This window comes from Caretta caretta, chromosome 24 (assembly GCF_965140235.1).
Source record: "Caretta caretta isolate rCarCar2 chromosome 24, rCarCar1.hap1, whole genome shotgun sequence".
Classification (NCBI taxonomy): Eukaryota; Metazoa; Chordata; order Testudines; family Cheloniidae; genus Caretta; species Caretta caretta.
The window spans coordinates 11,415,001-11,429,417 of record NC_134229.1 but is presented as its reverse complement, the minus strand read 5'-3'; the positions used below and the strand labels follow the sequence as shown (position 1 = coordinate 11,429,417).

General features: G+C 49.8%; 1 protein-coding gene across 2 annotated transcripts in view; it reads right to left on the bottom strand.

Annotated features, from left to right (window-relative positions):
• Positions 1 to 13,166, bottom strand: part of LOC125626181 (NACHT, LRR and PYD domains-containing protein 12) — a 30,849-nt gene extending 17,683 nt beyond the window's left edge. Inside the window, exons 1-4 of one of the 2 annotated variants that reach the window (XM_048828899.2) lie at positions 9,356 to 13,166; positions 7,470 to 7,529; positions 4,157 to 4,323; positions 711 to 888 (exon numbers count right to left, since the gene is read on the bottom strand). In XM_048828899.2, coding sequence (XP_048684856.2) covers positions 711 to 888; positions 4,157 to 4,323; positions 7,470 to 7,503 — 379 coding nt within the window. In that variant the 5' untranslated portion in view covers positions 7,504 to 7,529; positions 9,356 to 13,166. Of the gene's footprint in view, positions 1 to 710; positions 889 to 4,156; positions 4,324 to 7,469; positions 7,530 to 9,355 lie in introns of those variants that run through there. The other variant, XM_075122962.1, reaches the window with a different exon arrangement.
• Positions 13,167 to 14,417: the final 1,251 nt, after the last annotated feature.

Below are 14,417 nucleotides of genomic sequence, written 5' to 3'. Positions count from 1 at the left end.
AAGGTAAGGAAGACACCCCTTTATCCTGCACTTAGTAATCACACTGCCCAATTACTTCCTGTGACGTGTCATTCCATATTCTTTATGAAAATATGCTTATGATATGAATATGACATAACTGAGATATACTTTATATTGTTCTCTTGGGGACAGCAGACCTGGTATCACTGAGAGTGTTCAGTGGAGGACAGGCTGGACACTCCAGGGGGACGCTTCAAAGGGGCTCAGGGACTGGGGTGCACCTAGTGTTAGCCTGAAGGCAATGTAAGGGGGCATAGCCTGGAGGAGGTTGCTCAGGTGGTAATAGGCTCATGGTGTCAGGGAGCTGACACCCAGTTAAGTACAAGCAAGACACCCTCACGGTGGAGGCAGAGGGGTGACTTACATTACTGGGTACCCCAAGAACCATCACATACGGATCTTGGCATACATGCCCATATAGCTGTGTCACAGCCCGCTACGGCACCAGTGCAGGCGCAGGGCATGACAGCATCGTAGTGTGGTCACACTATGGTGAGTTAGACTACCACAGGTTAAATTACCCTGTGCTTAGCATGCAGTGAAGACATAGCTTATGATTAATTAATGAACCCCACAGAAAACAGCCTTGATCTGAGGGCTTGACAAGGAAAAGCCTGTAGTGAAGAACATAGGTTCCCATGGATTCCCCCAGTTGACTTGTTTCCCACTCTGTGCGATGACTACGTTACCATTCTGAATTATTTCATCCAGCATCCCATGGAGATTAGGGTGAGCCCACCTGCTCTGCAGAGCAAACAGACACTCCCAGAGACCCAGCCTCACAGCATAGCTCACAGCGAAAATATCACCCACTAGCTTCTCTGCGGTGCTGGTTGAGTCATGGTTCTTCTCCCAGCCACTATAATCCTAAAACACAGAGGGACACAAGAGGCGGAAGAATCAGAAGCAGACTGCAATGGCAGGGCAGGGGAGGGGGAGCTTCTATAATAGTAATCAGAAGAGTGACATAGAATCATAGATATGGAGGACAGAAAGGGACCTAGATCAGGGGTGGGCAAACTTTTTGGCCTGAGGGCCACATCAGGTTGCGCAACTGTATGGAGGGCCGGGTAGGGAAGGCTGTGCCCCACAAACAGCCTGGCCCCTGCCCCCTATTCGCCCCCTCCCACTTCCCGTCCCCTGACTGCCTCCTCCTGGGACTCCCTGCCACAAACTGCCCCCCTGGATCACACCCCCTATCCAACCCTCCCTGCTCCCTGTACCCTGACTCCCCAACCTAACCACACCCCCACCCCCTGACAGGCCCCCTGGGACTCCCACACTCTATCCAATCCCCCCTGTTCCCCAACCCCTGATCTCCCCAGAACCTCCACCCCATCCAACCACCCCCTGCTCCCTGTGCCCTGACTGCCCCTCAGGACCTGCTACCCAACCCCCCCACTGCTACCCCTGTACCATGCCGCTCAGAGTGGCAGGAGCTCACAGCCCCGCTGCCCACGTGGCGGCTTAGCTGCGTGGGAAGAGGAACAGCGGGGAAGGGCCAGGGGCAAACCTCCTGGGCAAGGAGCTCAGGGGCTGGGCAGGACGGTCCCGCGGGCACCTCTGACCTAGATAGATCATCTAGTCCAGTCTCTACCACTGACGCAGGGCTCAGTATTATCCAAACCATCCCTGACAGGTGTTTGTCTAACCTGTTCTTAACCACCTCCAATGATGAGGATTCCACAACCTCCCTAGGTAATTTGTTCCAGTGCTTAACCACTCTGACCATTCGGAAATTTTTCCTAACGTCCAACGTAAACTGCCCTTGCTGCAATTTAAGCCCATTGCTTCTTGTCCTATCCTCAGTGGTTAAAGAGAACAGTTTATCACCCTCCTCTTTACAGCAAGCTTTTACATACTTGAAGACTGTTATCATGTCCCCCCTCAGTCTTCTCTTCTCCAGACCTAACAAACCCTTTTAAAAAAATCTTTCAGAGTAGGTCATGGTTTCTAGACCTTTAATTAATTTTGTTACTCTTCTCTGGACTGTCTCTAATTTGTCCACATCTTTCCCAATGTGTGGTACCCAGAACTGGACCCAGTACTCCACTTGAGGCCTTATCAGTGGCCCATAACATCCTATGGCCAAGGGCTACATCCTGAAAGTGACCATCTGGGCACTTAGTCCATGATTATAAGGGCAACAAAAGGCTCTGCCATAGCAGAGTGACCTGGTGATGGAGTAAAGGCTGCATGTGGCACTGATAGACCACCCCCCGCTCTCACTCCCCAAATCAACCGAGATTTGGGACACTGAAGCATTTCCATTGCTAGGAGAGGTGTGGGGTAGGGGGTCCTACTCTTACAGACCCCTCTAGTGGCCTCCTCAGGAATTATAATTAAGGGAATGGAATGAATGGATTGTTTCTCTTTCAGAAAACACTTTTGCATGCAGAGACAGAGCCGACCCATGCCTGCTGTAGCTGAAAGGGAGCCTGAGACACAAAGCCTTGTGTCAGAGCCCAATATGGGGCCTGAGGCCTGAACTAAAGTAGCGGTCAAGCCTTCCTAATATAAAGCAAAGTGAGCAAGAGACAGGCTGTGCGCAGAAGTCAGGCTCTGTCTGCGTGCAGGCTCACAGAATGTGGCAAGACCAAGGCTGGTTTAACAAAAACACACACATCCCCGAGAAGTGCTTGGCATAGGACACTCATGCAAACACATTCCGGAAGGATGGTACCAGAACATCCCGATACCAAGTATGGGACAAACACACTCCCCAAAGATGATACAAGGATACACTGACCCCCAGTTAGGGTGACCAGATAGCAAGTGTGAAAAATCGGGACAGGGAGTGGGGGGTAATAGGAGCCTATATAAGAAAAAGCTCCAAAAATCGGAACTGTCCCTGTAAAATTGGGACATCTGGTCACCCTGCCCTCAGTGTGATGGATAGAGATGTTTTGATCAAACCAACAAGTACAAGGTAATGGGTGGTAACAAACCACCTTAGGGGGCAGTAACTAACTTCATCAGAGGGGCAATATGTAGCTTGTTTGTATGGGTGTATAAAGAGGTATCTCAGGGTATGCCTATACTACCCGCCAGGTTGTCTAGACACAATAAATCGATCCCCGAGCACTCTCCCGTCGACTCCTGTACTGCACCGACATGAGAAGTGCAGGCGGAGTCGACGGGGGAGCAGCAGCTGTCGACTCACCGCAGTGAAGACGCTGCGCTGAGTAGATCTAAGTATGTCGACTTCAGCTATGTTATTCACATAGCTGAAGTTGCGTCACTTAGATCCACACACTCACAGTAAGAAAAGGAGTACTTGTGGCACCTTACAGACTAACCAATTTATTTGAGCATAAGCTTTCGTGTGCTACAGCTCGCTTCATCGGAGGCATACTGTGGAAAGTGTAGAAGATCTTTTTATACACACAAAGCATGAAAAAATACCTCCCCCCACCCCACTCTCCTGCTGGTGGGGGGAGGTATTTTTTCATGCTTTGTGTGTATAAAAAGATCTTCTACACTTTCCACAGTATGCATCCGATGAAGCGAGCTGTAGCACACGAAAGCTTATGCTCAAATAAATTGGTTAGTCTGTAAGGTGCCACAAATACTCCTTTTCTTTTTGCGAATACAGACTAACACAGCTGTTACTCTGAAACCACACACACAGTGTAGACCAGGCCTCAGAGGGAGTGTCTTCGGCTGGCCTCAGGGGCAGTGGAAAGTCCTGCCACTGACTGACCTGCGTCCATTGTCACAGGCATACATGTCGTACTTGTACTTGTAGCAAGTATAGGGCACTAATACTGTGCTTTGTCGACAATAAACCTGGCCGGCTGCCTTCGCTTCTAACAGGTCTATGGTTATTGGGCAGTTCGATCGGAGCCTGCTGTGCAGCCCACGCGGAGAGAGGGAGCAGAGTGTGGGCAGCTGGCTTCAGCAGTGTTACTGAGCATGCTTAGTCCCCCAGCAGAAGTTCCTGGAGCCTGTTGTTATCTCTGCATGTCATGGCATGTATGGCCAGCAGCAGCCCTAGACACTCTCCTGCCCTGGAAAAAGACAACTCGGTGTGCACAAACCCTATCTGCCCTGATATCCACAGACAAGGTTTCTCTAGGGAAATGGGAATGGCAGCTTTAGCCGGGAGTCCATTGTTGTATGCAGGGTGCTGTACCTGGGCCTGCTGTGCAGTGATGACGCGTCCGTGGATGAGTTCCTGCAGCACCATGGGAATGTTGTTCTCTATGACATAGACCATGTCAGGGCGGAAGTGCTCGCTCAGCCTCCTCAGCTCCCAAGGGCTATAATTATCCATGTGTTTGCTGAAGGCTTTAACATCACCTGTGGAGAGGACCAGCACTTAGACACCGTGGCTCTTACTGACTGGCATGGACTCGTGCCCGTTCTGTGATCTCTAATCCCAGAGCTCAACTGTACTGCAGGCAGAGTGCTGCTTGGTCCATAATGAGAGGAGCCCGTCAGTCACACTCCGCTGTGGTCACAGTGGTTGATGCAGTAGGGAGTTGGGCAGGAGCATGAGCTGTGGGGAGCTCACAGATACTCTCCTCTCATCCTTTGCCCAGATTAGACTATTCAATTATAAAAAAAACTTAGAAGTGGCTCGTAGCTAAGGCTGTAGTTTGTACAGCACCTAGCACAACGGACTGGGGATCCATGACTGGGGCTCCTAGCTGCAGCAGTAATACAGATCATAAATACAGCTACAATTTTGTCACGGAGGTCGCAAAAGTCATGGAATCTGTGACTTCCAAAGACCTCTGTGACTTCAGCCCTGGTGGCTGGGAGCTGCCTCCTGCAGTGGAAGGGAGCTGTGAGGTACCCCCGCCGCCTGAGGCAGCAGTGCCCACAAGCTCCCAGCTGCCCTGGGCAGCGGGGGGTACCCTGCAGCTCCCCGCCACTGCAAGCAGGGGTGTACCCTGCATTTCCCAACCACTGTGGGGGACAGAGAGATCCCCGCAGTTCCCCTCCAGCTGCAGCGGCAGGGGGACCCTGGCAGCTCCCAGCCACCGCCACGGGACAGGAGGACCCCTGCAGCTCCCCGGCCACTGCCATGGGGCCAGGAAAACTCCAGCAGCTCCCCGCTGCCGCCGCGAGGCAGACGACCTTGGCAACTCCCCACCGCGGGGCATGGGGATCCTGGCAGCTCCCCACTACCGCCGTGGGTGGGGGATCCCTGCAGCTCCCCACCGCTGCTGCCATGGAGCAGGAGTATCCTGGCAGCTCCCCGCCGCGGGGCAGGGGTATCCCAGCAGCTCCCCACCGCCACCATGGGGCAGGGGGATCCCACAGCTCCCAAATGTGGAGGCAGCAGGGTGATTCCCACAGCTCCCCACCACTGGGGAACGGGCAGGGGGATCCCAACAGCTCCCAAATGTGGGGGAGGCAATTCCCACAGTTCCCCACTGCTGGGGAAGGGGCAGGGGGACCCTGAAGCTCCCCTCTGCCATGGGGGCAAGGGGACCTTGGAGGTCTGAGCCCCCATGGGTGGTGGGGGCCCCAGAGCTCCCCAGCCACCCCACAGCTACCCAGTCCCTTCCCATGTTATCATGGATATTTTTATAAAAGTCATGGACAGGTCACGAGCTTCCGTGAATTCTTCTTTATTGCCGGAGACCTGTCCATGACTTTTACTAAAAATATCCATGCCCCAACCAGATATTCTGAAAACAGCATGAGATTGTCCACTGAGCACCAAACTCCCTTCTGCCCCCTGGATTTCCACACCCCACGGAAACAGATGTTTCTTGCAGCATGGTTGGAAGGTCAATAGACCTGGTCTATTTCAGGCTGGTGGGAAAGCTGTTCCCCAGCGGAGGGCCCCTCACAGGAAGTGTTCAGCTGCCAGCCCCCTCTCCTTAAAACCAAGGGGGACTAGCTCAGGCGCCTCTGCCTATCACAGCTGTGCCCATCTGGTACAAGAAGAAAGGGGGTCACTCAAGCAGCAAGGTCCCAGCCCCACCTAGGAGTTCACACATCAAATCCAGCACCTTATATTATTCAACCCACAAACCAATCAGTAGCCAGAGCAGATTAGAGCACGAGTAAAACATGCTGCCACCAAGGAGCATCACCTAAGAGGTGGGCTGCTGCATTCTGCACCCTTAGGTGTAGTCCTTTAGGAGGAAGCGCTGTAAGGAATGGGGCAGGGGCTATGGCAGTGGGGCTGAGCTCTACTGTAGGAGCAGTGCTGCTTTGTTCATGATTCGCAGATTCCAAGGCCAAATGGGACCACTGTGATAATCCAGTCTGCCCTCCGGTACGATGCAGGCCACAGAATTCCCCCAAATAATTCCTAGAGCAGAAAAACCTCCAGTCTTCATTTACAAACTGTCAGTGATGGAGAATCCACCACAGCACATGGTGGTTAATGACTCTCACTGTTAAAATGTACGCCTTATTTCCATTCTGAATGTTTCTAGCTTCAACTTCCAGCCATTGGATCATGTTAGACCTTTCTCTGTTTTACTGAAGAGCCCATTATTAAATATCTGTTCCCCGTGTAGATACTTATAGACTGTGATCGTCACCCCTTCACCTTCTCTTTGTTAAACTAAATAGATTGAGCTCTTTGAGTCTATCACTATCAGACCTGTTTTCTAATCCTTTGATCATTCTTATGACTCTTCTCTGAATCCTCTCAAATTTATCAACATCCTTCCTGAATTGTGGACACCAGAGCTGGACACAGGAGTCCAGTACTGGTCATAAAAGTGACAAATATAGAGATAAAATAACCTCTCTACTCCTATTCAGGATTCTCCTGTTTATGCATCTAAGGATCACAATTGCCCTTTTTAATCACACCATCCCACTGGGACCTCATGTTCAGCTGATTATCCATCAGGTGCCCCCAAATCTTTTTCAGAGTGACTGCTTCCCAGGGTTTAGTCCCTCATTCTGTAAGTACAGCCTACACTCTTTGTTCCAATATGTATACATTTAGCCATGTTAAAATGCATATTGTTTGCTTGCGCCATGCTCTGTGTCAGTGACCTGTCCTTTTCATTATTTACCACCCCCCAATTTGTGTGTCATTTGCAAACTTTGGCAATGATGATTTTATATTTTCTTCCAGGTCATTGGTAAACTGTCAGTTAGCATAGGGCTGAGAACTGATCCTTGCGGGACCCCATTAAAAACACAGCAGCTCGATGATTCCACACTTACAATCACATGTTGAGACCTATCAGTTAGCCAGCTTTTAAGCCACTTACTGTGCACCATGTTAATTTTATATCTTTCTAGTTTTTTCATCAAAATATCATGAGGTAGAAAGTCAAATGTCTTACAGAAGCCTTAATTATATTACATCACCACTATTACCCTTATCAACAAAACTCATCAAAAAAATATCAAGCTACGTTGACAGCAACTATTTTGCATAAATCCATGTTGATTGATATTAATTATATTACTTTCCTTTAATTCTTGATTAATAGTGAGATATGCCCATCAGTCACACTCACCTTCGGTTGCCGCAGACCTTTGTTTGGAAGCCATTTTATTCCCTCTGCGCCGTTTTCTCTCTGGAAAGTTTACGGAGAGGAAAATGTTCGTCAGTCAGAGGCAGGGAGATCATTTCGCTCTACAGCTAAGACAGTCTCACATTTTGTTCTTAGTGTTTTAGGTCTTCGGAGAAATCTATGAAGACAGTTGATGCCCTCCATAAAGGGCTCCTGTCTCGGAATTAATAACATTCAGCATCAATCCAGGGATTCGCCTTCACAAACCTCAGCAAGCTCTACGAAGCTCTACGAACCGCGGTATTGCTAACGCCAAAAGTTCAAACATGATGAAATTAAAAAATGATGACATCATGGGGTTTGGTCTGTCTGCAAATTGCTGACCTTCTCCCACCAGCCCCACCAGGTGTGACACCTAGTGCACGCAACTCTCACAATTGGGCCATTTCAGCCGCAGGGGTGATGGAGCCAGAATACTCCAGAATGGTATTCCGGCACTTTTGCAGCCTGGAGGATGCCATTTTGCTCGCACAATAGCATCCTCCACAAAACATGTCCTTGCACTCAACACACATGCGAGGTCACACCGCATGGAGGGTGCCATTTTGTGGAACAAAATAGCACTTTCCAAACAGCATGACCTCAGACCTGTGTGCGAGGTCGCCCCAGTGGGGGCATTCTGGTCCCGTACAGTCCATTCGGGATACAGCACTAGCTTTCAGCTGCTGCTGCAGGAGCTCTTGTTAAAGGACCTACCCACGATTGGGACCCCATTGTGCAGGGCACTGTACAAACACATCGGAAGATACAGGGTACATCTGCACTGCAGCAGGAGGTGTAATGTCCAGCTTGGGTAGAGCTACATGTGCTAGCCCTGAGCGAGCTACTGCACTAAAACCAGAAGTGCAGCCAGTGAGCTGGGGGGGTAACATGGGCTGGCCATCTGAGTACATCCTGTCTGAGTCCGTAGATATGTTCCTGGGTAGCTAGCCTGTGCCACTGCAGCTACACTGCTGTTTTTAGCCTGCTAGTTTGATCAAAGCTGGCGCAGGTACATTTCACAATCCAGTGTTAAGCCCAGTGATGTGGGAGCTGGAATTTGGACCCACCAAACTCATCTCCAGGCGCCCAGACAACCATTAGATGGGAATAACTTTTAATCCTAATTGTGCTGGGTAGGAATCGAACTGGAAACCTGCAGGGGAAAGGCTCCATAGTGCTTGAGCAATGAGGCAACCAGTCCCTACTGGGGCCAATGTTCCACCTTTGCAAATAAGGTGTCCTTCTGGCAAGATAACTTTGTTAAATCAAAGTGGGTTCTGACTACATCAGGATTTGAGTGGAGAACTGTGGTTTAGAGAATGCTTTATATTAAATGGTCCATTCTAAATAGAACATGTTTCCGTTCCCTGTCATTCCCTTTCATTTGCTCTAAATCAATGGTCAGATCTATCCAAGTGTCACTCCATGCAGCTCCCTGGGCTCATGTAACCCAGTGATGAGTAAGTATGACAAGCCCCTGCTGTGCTGATCTGCAAAGGATACGAGGTGTGTACATCAGGGCTGGGTGTAGTCCTGGTCCCCTGTCCCCTTCAAAGAGCCCTCAGGGGGCTGACTTAAGCCTGTTTTCTGACGTCCTTTACTGAGTTCATGTAACTATCTCGGACTCCTTGGCAGAGAATGGAAAAGCCCTGCTGCAGCGTCACAGACTGCACTGCTTCCTCCCACCCCGCCCCTCACGTTCTCTTTCAGTCTGCCTCCCACCCCAGAATCTCCCCAAAACTGCACTTTGGGGAGATTCTGCCCCCACCCCACCCCAATCTCAGGCCTCCAGCTCTCCTCCGTGGGGGAGGGAGGTGGAAAGAGCCCAGGAAAAGCCTGTCACTTACCTTGCAGGCTGTGGGAAGAAGCACCATCTGCAGCCCCCTCCCAGATGTGTCCTCTGGTTCTGCGTGGGTCAGAGGCAGCTCAGTGCGGAAGTGAAGCCCTGCTTCTCATTTCTTATCTGCATGCCACTCCCTGGGTTCAAGGGTCCCTGTACACTATTCATAGTTTTAAACATGGTTCAGGGTTCCAAGTACACAGACCTCAGCCTGCTTAGTCCCCTGGCAAACCCACCATTCAAAATCTTAATAACCTTTTATTAAGGATACAGAACAAGAAGGAAAACAATTAGCATTTACAAAATAAAGTATTAAATAAGGTTGTCATTTTAACACTAAGCCTTGATCCCTTAGCTTTGGAAAGTCTTTAAAAGGAACCCTCCCTTCCTTTCCCTTCCCTATGTGGCAGTCTCTTAGAGAGTAGGAAAAATTGTATTTACTGTCCTTTTGGGGGAAATGAGAAGTGAGTTGAGATGGGCTGCAGCTGTCAGTGTTGCTGCTGTTACAGTCTAAACCCATTTCTCAGAATACAAAACAAGACAAACACACACTCAATAAGTACCTATTCTGTTCATTCCTTCTGGGGAACCTGGCATTGGCCACTGCTGGAAGACAGGTGTGACGTTGCACTCCATATGCTTTATGGAAGTATGCTTATGAATATGATGTAACTGGAATATGCTTTATGCAAAAGGTCTCTTGTAATGTATCATAATGAAGGTTATAAAGTACTGAATATGATCCTCCGATTTGGATGCATGTATCATTCTTGTATCTGAAGCTAGAAATATGAACTATATCTCTGAGGTCCTATTGTAATCATGCAAAGTGTGGGCGATTAATGGCGGTTTAGAATCTTGATGGCTCCCATTGACTAGGGCAATTGGTTGTAAATGCTTTCTTTACCTGCAAGCCTTCCGGTGTATGTGTGGGCCAACCCAGGAAGAATGGAGACTAGGAGTCTTATAGTGACATGTGACCATGTCACCTGATAATGAAATCCATCTTAAATCTGGTACTTTTCCATTTAGTAGGAGGGATGGGGACCCAGAGAGACAAAAGATTCCCACTTGGTGCCAAAACTATAAAAGGGGCTGCAAGTCATGAGAAAACCCCACTTCCCACCTGAAATGTCTGCTGGAACTAACAAGGGGGGAAAGGATTGGGCTCAAACTAGGGAGGAGTCTAGTCTGTGAAAGAAGCTTATTGGAACATCTCTGAAGTTGAGGTATTACCTGTAATCAGTTTCTTAATGTATTAGGCTTAGACTTGCATGTTTTATTTTATTTTGCTTGGTGGTTTACTTTGTTCTGTCTGTTATGACTTGAAACCACTTAAATCCTACCTTTTATACTTAGTAAAATCACTTTTGTTTATTAATAAATTCAGAGTAAGTGATTAATACCTGGGGGAGCAAACAGCTATGCATCTCTTTCTATCAGAATTATAGAGGGCGGACAATTTATGAGTTTACCCTGTATACGAGTTATACAGAGTAAATCAGGTTTATTTGGGGTTTGGTTGGGTGTCCGGGTGCTAGAGATAGGTAACCTGCTGAGCTGTTTTCAGTTAAGTCTGCAGCTTTGGGGGCGGGGCCAGACCTGGGTCTGTGTTTCAGCAGGCTAGTGTGTCTGGCTCAAAAAGGTAGGGTTCTGGAAGTCCCAAGCTGGCAGGGAAAATGGGCTCAGATGTAATTTCACCACATCAGGTGACAGTCCCAAGGGGGTCTCTGTGACCAAACCTGTCAGTACAGGATACTGGGCTAGATGGACCTTTGGTCTGACCCAGTATGGCTGTTCTTATGTTCTGCAGTCTAAAAGAGGAAAGAAGAGAACAACAAAGATAGAAAAGGCAGCGTCTGTCTCTGGAGTTGACTGTCATTTGCACACTTACTGTTGGAGAAGCACAAGCCCAGCCCATGGTCCAGTCAGCCACCCTGAGACCTGCCAAACTTGTACCAGAATCAGGCTGTTTAGGGAAGTGCTTTTAGTTGTCTCTCTAGTCACAGACTTACACCAGAGTTGCAAAATAGAGTCTTGGCCAGCTAAGCCAGTCTCTCTTATTAGATTGACGGTAATAGGAGAGTTTACCCACACTGGCATAAAAGGGGTTAATAGAGCCCTAGGGAGGCTGTCTGGGAAGCCGTCAATAGGAGAGAGGCTGCAAGGAGCAGCCAATCATGGCCCAGGAGGCTCACATAAAAAGGGCTGCAGGGCTAGAGGTACTCTGTTGCTGCTGGGAATTCAGGGAGTGAAGACTGTGTCCCTGGAAGTCTGAGAGACCTGTAATCAAGAGACCTTGGACAGAGCAGCTGCTAGCAGGGACCAGAAGAGCACAGTTTAATAATCGCATAACACCCATGACAAACTGAGAGTAGTAAAAACTGATTAAAACCATTGAAACCACGGCTGAATTACAGGCCCTCATTATAGCCCCACATCTCCTCACCCACATTACCCTGCAATGCAAAGACGTCAGCAAACTAGACCAGGAGTCTCCAAACTTTTTGAATGCGCACCCACAGGGCCAGCTCTGGAGAAGCAAAACAAAAAAAAAAAAAGGAAGAAGAGCTGCCGCCGGCGTGCCGCCGAAGACGGAGCAGGAAGAGCCGAGCGGACGCCTGCGTGCCGCTGAAGACGGAGCGGGGAGAGCCGAGCCGCCGAAGACGGAGCGGGGAGAGCCGAGCCGCCGAAGACGGAGCGGGGAGAGCCGAGCCGCCGAAGACGGAGCGGGGAGAGCCGAGCCGCCGAAGACGGAGCGGGGAGAGCCGAGCCGCCGAAGACGGAGCGGGGAGAGCCGAGCCGCCGAAGACGGAGCGGGGAGAGCCGAGTCGCCGAAGACGGAGCGGGGAGAGCCGAGCCGCCGAAGACGGAGCGGGGAGAGCCGAGCCGCCGAAGACGGAGCGGGGAGAGCCGAGCCGCCGAAGACGGAGCGGGGAGAGCCGAGCCGCCGAAGACGGAGCGGGGAGAGCCGAGCTGCCGCTGGCATGCAGCCAAAGATGGAGCGGGGAGACCTACTTTGGAACAATGTCTCTATTGCAAGAGTGTGCCTAGTGTGCTCTAGCAGTGAGACTCCCCCAATAACAGCTGAAATCACTAAGAGCTGTGTTAAGTGTGGGGCCTGAAGACATCTTAATGCGGGCAGCTGGCAGAGAGGTGCGGCCAGCAGGGTGGCTGGTGGAGAGGCATGGCAAGCGGACAGCAGGGCGGCTGGCAGAGAGGGTCAGAGCAGAGCCCTACAGAGAGGCACAGCAATCGGCTGTTGGGGCGATGAGTGAGTGACTGGGCAGTGGAGCGTGTAAGGTGCCTCCTTACCCCCACTCCCCTCCACACAGGGTGGGAGGTAAACTCTGCGGATGAACCTCTGAACTCTGGGGCTGCACTGGCCAAGGAAAACAACTGTGAGTGGGGTGCAAAGAAGGGATGGGGGGTGTTAAAGAGACTTTTGGGTTGCTGGACTTAAGAACCTGAGGGGAAAAGGACACTGCCCAACTTATAGAATCATAGAATCATAGAATATCAGGGTTGGAAGGGACCCCAGAAGGTCATCTAGTCCAACCCCCTGCTCAAAGCAGGACCAATTCCCAGTTAAATCATCCCAGCCAGGGCTTTGTCAAGCCTGACCTTAAAAACCTCTAAGGAAGGAGATTCTACCACCTCCCTAGGTAACGCATTCCAGTGTTTCACCACCCTCTTAGTGAAAAAGTTTTTCCTAATATCCAATCTAAACCTCCCCCACTGCAACTTGAGACCATTACTCCTCGTTCTGTCATCTGCTACCATTGAGAACAGTCTAGAGCCATCCTCTTTGGAACCCCCTTTCAGGTAGTTGAAAGCAGCTATCAAATCCCCCCTCATTCTTCTCTTCTGCAGGCTAAACAATCCCAGCTCCCTCAGCCTCTCCTCATAACTCATGTGTTCCAGACCCCTAATCATTTTTGTTGCCCTTCGCTGGACTCTCTCCAATTTATCCACATCCTTCTTGAAGTGTGGGGCCCAAAACTGGACACAGTACTCCAGATGAGGCCTCACCAATGTCGAATAGAGGGGAATGATCACGTCCCTTGATCTGCTCGCTATGCCCCTATTTATACATCCCAAAATGCCATTGGCCTTCTTGGCAACAAGGGCACACTGCTGACTCTTATCCAGCTTCTCGTCCACTGTCACCCCTAGGTCCTTTTCCGCAGAACTGCTGCCTAGCCATTCGGTCCCTAGTCTGTAGCTGTGCATTGGGTTCTTCCGTCCTAAGTGCAGGACCCTGCACTTATCCTTATTGAACCTCATCAGATTTCTTTTGGCCCAATCCTCCAATTTGTCTAGGTCTTTCTGTATCCTATCCCTCCCCTCCAGCGTATCTACCACTCCTCCCAGTTTAGTATCATCCGCAAATTTGCTGAGAGTGCAATCCACACCATCCTCCAGATCATTTATGAAGATATTGAACAAAACCGGCCCCAGGACCGACCCTTGGGGTACTCCACTTGATACCGGCTGCCAACTAGATATGGAGCCATTGATCACTACCCGTTGAGCCCGACAATCTAGCCAGCTTTCTACCCACCTTGTAGTGCATTCATCCAGCCCATACTTCCTTAACTTGCTGACAAGAATACTGTGGGAGACCGTGTCAAAAGCTTTGCTAAAGTCAAGAAACAATACATCCACTGCTTTCCCTTCATCCACAGAACCAGTAATCTCATCATAAAAGGCGATTAGATTAGTCAGGCATGACCTTCCCTTGGTGACTCCATGCTGGCTGTTCCTGATCAATTTCCTCTCATGCAAGTGCTTCAGGATTGATTCTTTGAGGGGTAGGTCTTTTGCTCATGTTTTATGTTTATGAACCCTAGTTGTGGTGTTTTCCCAAATTAATGCTGAGGGAACTTACTTGAGGGGTGGGTCTTTTGCTCATGTTTTATGTTTATGAACCCTAGTTGTGGTGTTTTCCCAAATTAATGCTGAGTTACTTCCCTCCTTTTATTAAAAGTTTTTGCTACACTCAGACTCTGTGCTTGTGAGAGGGAAAGTATTGCCTCCTAAGGGGTGGGCAAACTTTTTGGACTGTG